Source organism: Eimeria necatrix, genomic scaffold (assembly GCF_000499385.1).
Source record: "Eimeria necatrix Houghton genomic scaffold, Enh_scaff41, whole genome shotgun sequence".
Taxonomy (NCBI): Eukaryota; Apicomplexa; class Conoidasida; order Eucoccidiorida; family Eimeriidae; genus Eimeria; species Eimeria necatrix.
The window spans coordinates 31,796-36,712 of NW_013654309.1; the positions used below are offsets into that span (position 1 = coordinate 31,796).

Consider the following 4,917-nt stretch of genomic DNA (forward strand, 5'->3'; position numbering starts at 1 on the left):
GCTGCTTCACGAATAGGCGACAAAGTGTTTTGGATTTTCCCCTCATTTAGCTTGTTCGACGCCTTAGCAACGCAAGAAGAATCGCCTGAGGTAGCCCGAAAAGTTTCGCCGTCAACGAGTCTCCCCTGTGTTATTCCATGGCTTTCTTGCTGTATCTGTCCTCCAAGCGACGTACGATCTGCCAGTAGCTGGTGCTGCACATCAGATACCTTATTCCTTTTTGCCGCGAGAAGTGCACTTTGTCCATTCTCTCTGCTGCTTTCTACAGGCTCACGTGGAGGTGGCGCGACATTTTGAGGGCTAGAAAGTAGGGCCTGTACTCGCTGTTCGCATGCGCCGACGGCGGCGACAGCTGCAGCGGCTGCTGCTGCTGCTGCTTCAATAAGCCCTGAAATTTTTTGTCTACTGCGACCTAAACTTCTTCCTCGGCGTTGTATGCAACCTACTTTCAAGCTCCGTCCCAAATTTGATCTTCTCAGCGCGTTCGCACTGCTGATACAGCTTCTCCACAAGGCTGTCTGACTCCGCTGTTGATCTAGTTGTGCCTGCTGAAGCTGCATTGTCATTTGGAGTTGCTCTTGCTGCACAGTAAGCTGCTGCTGCAGCAACTCCGCGTGCTTGCACTGCCTTTGTAATCTGTCCCGTAAAGCATTCTGCTTCAAGTACAAAGCGTCAGAAAAGCAGCTTGGGAGTAGCAACATCCCGCGCTTTTGATGTTGCAGCTCGAACTGCAGCAGCCGACCATTCCACAATAGGCTGCCAGGATATGGATGGTAAGCACGGTCCCGTCCCCTGTACCGATGTAGCCTGCTGCAGCAGTATCCGCTCGCAGATGCGTTGTGGCTTCCAGTTGCTTGCCTCCTCTGCTTCCTGGGGGCACGGAGGATGCTGCGACCACGAACGTGCAACGATTCCTGTATGTGGGGTTCTTCGCTTTCATGCTGGAAACAATGCGCAGAAATGTGAGTAGCAGGACAGTAGTCGCCTTTGTCTCTTTCGTATGCTCCGTCACCTTGATTATGCTGCAGTTTGGGAATACCAATGTCTTCCTGAACCTGGATGGTGTGAGCAGGATTCTGCTCTTCAGGCGAGCATTCCATGAACACGTTGCTCTCTGCTCCGACAGCTGGGCAGCGCACAGGGGATGTTATGTAGGTGGCGCTATTCTGCTGCTTTGCAGGGAAGTGCAAGTGCACGATCTGCTGCAGAGTTCGAAAGCTTCCGTTGCACAAATGGAAACGTTCAGAGGCACCTGCTGTTTGTGTGGTCAGTTCTGCTATGTAATTATGAGATGCCTCGTTGTTGGTTGTTACGCGATGTGGCACAAGATCAGAAGGCCCGATTCCAAAAGCCCCTGCCTGCTGTAGTGCACACTGCTGCATAGCCTCTTTGGCAATGCTGCATGACATCCCCTCTTCGGCATCACTGACTCGCTTACCGTGTCCCTCTCTAGTCTTAAAAGCTTCCACACCACTTTCCTCAGCATCAGAATTTTTGACAAGAGTTATAGCCCCACCGTGCCACCTCCCTCTGGGTATGCGGGTGCTTGAGGCTGCTCGCAGACCTAGCAAAGCGTTTTGAGACCTCGCAGCATGCCTTGGAGAGACAAATGGAACTATGGCTGAAAACGAACGACTTGTCAAAGGCCAATCAACTTGCATCGAGCGCGACAAATCATCCTCCGGACTAAGCACAGGGTGGGAAAGGCCTGGTGCTCTGTTGAGCGAGAACGATCTACTATGGTTGCCGAAGCTGCGTCTACCACTGCTGCGTACGGCATGGCCACGCGCAGTGCCTCCACAGATATCTTCCTTCAAGCATGCTTCCTGACATAGGCGTGGAAGCTGCGGAGAAACATCAGTTGATAGGGCTTCGGTTTTGCCAGTAACGTCAGCGACTGCATCATTTCGCACGGATTCGCGGAAGGCAGTAGTGTCACCTACATGCCTGCCAGCTTCGTCCGCTAGCGCCAGCCCAAGATGATGTGATTGTTCCCCTGATGAAGCCACTGCACTGCTTTGTGCATCGTTCGCTTCCACTGCCACTGATGCACGCAGTGTGGCTTCTGACTTGGGGTAAGCCACCTCTGCAAGGTCTGACAGCACAGTTTCGGTGGCTGCCACTTCTCGCGATGCTACTGATGGCGGAGCAGCAATGTTTGCATGTCCCAAAACGCATGAAAGCGTTCTGGAAATATGCTTCGATGCTTTTTGCAGTGCGCATTTGCGGAGTGGTAGCCGTTCGACGCTGTGGATCTTCGGATCTACACAGGAAGTACTTCGCCAGTATAGTTTCTTGCCGCCAGAGAGGCCAAAGGCAATTCCCTGCGGTACCAAATGTCGACGCCCGTCATCTGTGGACAAAACGCTGTGGTCATCAGCGTCTCTAGCCCTATAATGTGCGGTCTCTTCTACAGTTAGCTTTCCTATGAGTGTACAATCCTCCAAAATCCTCTCCGGTTGGGAGAGAACTAGGGGGCTCTCTCCGAGCTCAGGCAGTCCATCACTATCTATCGCAGACCCTACGAAGGTCCGAGGCTCGCCAATATATTTTCCACTGTTGAGCTGCTGGCCATGTTGTTGCCCGCGTGAAGAGCAGCTACCATCTTCCGATTTTTTTTGGCTATTGTCGTCCTTCGACAGTATTGCGCTTGTGTCCGTTGGTCCACTGTCCTCCTGATCACCACCGTCCAGTTGGTGGGAAGCGCTTCCAAGCTGTCTTCCTATATGAGCGTCTTGCTCCAAACCCACGTTTTGTGGCCCGTCGGCAAAAAACAGCTGCTTGTTCGTGATGCTAAGGCTCGGTATCTGAGGCAGCTGTATGCTGAGGTTACCAGGTATGGAGTATGCGTCACTGCGATTCTCAAGAACAGATGTTTCTTCATCACGGGCAGGAAAGCACGGCCTATGGTCACCCTCCAACTCTACTATATCGATGACAGTATTCCTTCCCGCTACTGACTTGATTTTGGATTTTTCACTGGACTTATCTTTGCTACTGCTATTTTCTCTACAGATATTTTTATCAAGCACGAAACCGGAACTAGCTGTTAGTAGCACGGGAAATACGTCATGATTGGTCAGTGGCTCCTTCGCATGGTCATGCATCGTGGCCGTCTGAACTTCAGGCATTTTCGTGGGAACCTCTCGGCATTCCACTTCAGCTTGCGGCTTGATTTTAAAGACTTCAGGGGGAGGAACTTCCAGTACGTCTTCTTGACTACAAGAAGCGGCACAAGAAGGAACTGAGCAGCCTATAACATTGTTCTCTGGGGTACTTTTGGTGATGAGGAACTCAAGGTGCCGCTGAGGGGACTTCCGGGACTTCGATTTTCTTGGCGAGACACACGTTGGCGCAAAAGCAAATCTCTGTCTCACGGATGTTCTAGCCCTGCAATGGGAGTTGAAAATACCCTTGTCTCCAGCATAACCCTGGTACACATCACTCCTCGCCCGTCGACGAGGCTGGAGACCATCTGGAGAGCGCGCTTTGCGTATGCCTGAGGTGCCACATATGTGAAGCCTCGATTGGGGACGGCGTCGATACCTTTTGATATGTTAATCTAACTTATCACCGCCACTGTACCCAGCCGAGACCACGTTTTTGGCAAGGCCGTGGTGCTGGGTGAGAGCAAATCACGGGAATTCATGAGGGGCTCAGTACTCAGGGTGGTCAAGTTCTGTAGCAGGACACCAAGCGGATCGTGCCGCCTGCTCTGCTTACCTCTTACGCGGGGCCTCAGGGCGGCGTACCTCTGGAGGCATCTCCGATCGGTGCAGCTTTCTGAGAGGGATGACGTGAGACAGCATTCGCTGCTCCTCGAGTTGATGCTTGCGTAGGGGCTGCTGACTTGTCTTCAGCTGAAACCGCAACCGTTTCAGAATGCTTGACTTCTTCGTGTAGAGCGTCTGCAAGGCTTGGAATGAAATTACCCTTTTTGGCATTTCCCACTCTTTGCAGGGCTTTCTCCTCCAGTACGCTACTCTCCAGATTGAAGTCATTGGCGTCTTCATGGAGAAGTTCCTCCTTGGTGAAGGTCGGGAGCGACTTCGTAGGTAAATTTTCAATAACCTGTTGCTCTTGTGCGTCGCCAACACCGCTCCCCCCGCTGGTCTGCACAGGCTCCTGCAGCCCTTGTTGTTGCTGCTGGTTTTGATCACACTGTGGCTCTGAGTCTGAAACGCGTGAAGTTTCTCGGGAGCCTTGCAGGTTTGATGGTGCAGCAGCAAATGTCGGCGGCGAAGGTGGGGGGCAAGCCTGCAACCCATCGCTACGGCCCGAGAGAAGAACTGACTTCTCGACTTCACCAAGAGAGCGACTATCCATCGTCCGCGGCTCTTTCTTCTGCATGACCGACTGCGGGGAAAGGTCTCCTGGTTGCTCAGCTGCAGGAGCAACAGGGTGGCCAGTGAATTGCAAGGCAGCACCACAGGTGGAAACTCCTTTCTCCGGCAAATGGTGGCTTTGTTGGGTAGCGCCATTGCATTCAGTCGCTTCACTAGCTCCTACCAAAGAGGCTACGGGGCGGCAGTCAGTACAGGACCTTGCCTCTCTACCATTCGGGAGCTCCTGCGCTCCCTGTACTCCTTCCATCAGCTGTACGGACAGATTCTTTGGGGAGCATGAGCTTCGGCCTGTACAGGAAGAAGTGCGCGCAGGCTCCCTTACCTGCCCAAACGCCCAACGCCATGCACAAGAACCTTTGCATGTCTCCTGGAAAATCCCCATGCTAGGAACGTAGGCTTTTGTGCACAACGTTCCAACAATTTCGCAGTGAATGCAGATTTGCTTCACTTGACCTATCCCAAGTTTATACGACGGGCCCAGTCTGAAGCTTATTGATGAGTATATTAAGCAGATTATTAGTGCACCTCCAGCTAGCCAGTGGGTTACCGCGTACCATTGAAGAAACGTGCC

At 52.6% G+C, this 4,917-nt stretch overlaps 1 protein-coding gene across 1 annotated transcript; it reads right to left on the reverse strand.

Annotated features, from left to right (window-relative positions):
• Nucleotides 1–402: 402 nt before the first annotated feature.
• ENH_00052530 (hypothetical protein, conserved) lies at nucleotides 403–4,593 on the reverse strand (the record flags this gene model as incomplete). Its single annotated transcript, XM_013581401.1, has 4 exons — nucleotides 403–653; nucleotides 1,013–3,390; nucleotides 3,724–3,783; nucleotides 3,851–4,593. 4 exons carry the CDS (start codon nucleotides 4,591–4,593, stop codon nucleotides 403–405), a joined length of 3,432 nt encoding a protein of 1,143 aa, XP_013436855.1.
• Between the last annotated feature and the right edge of the window lie 324 nt (nucleotides 4,594–4,917).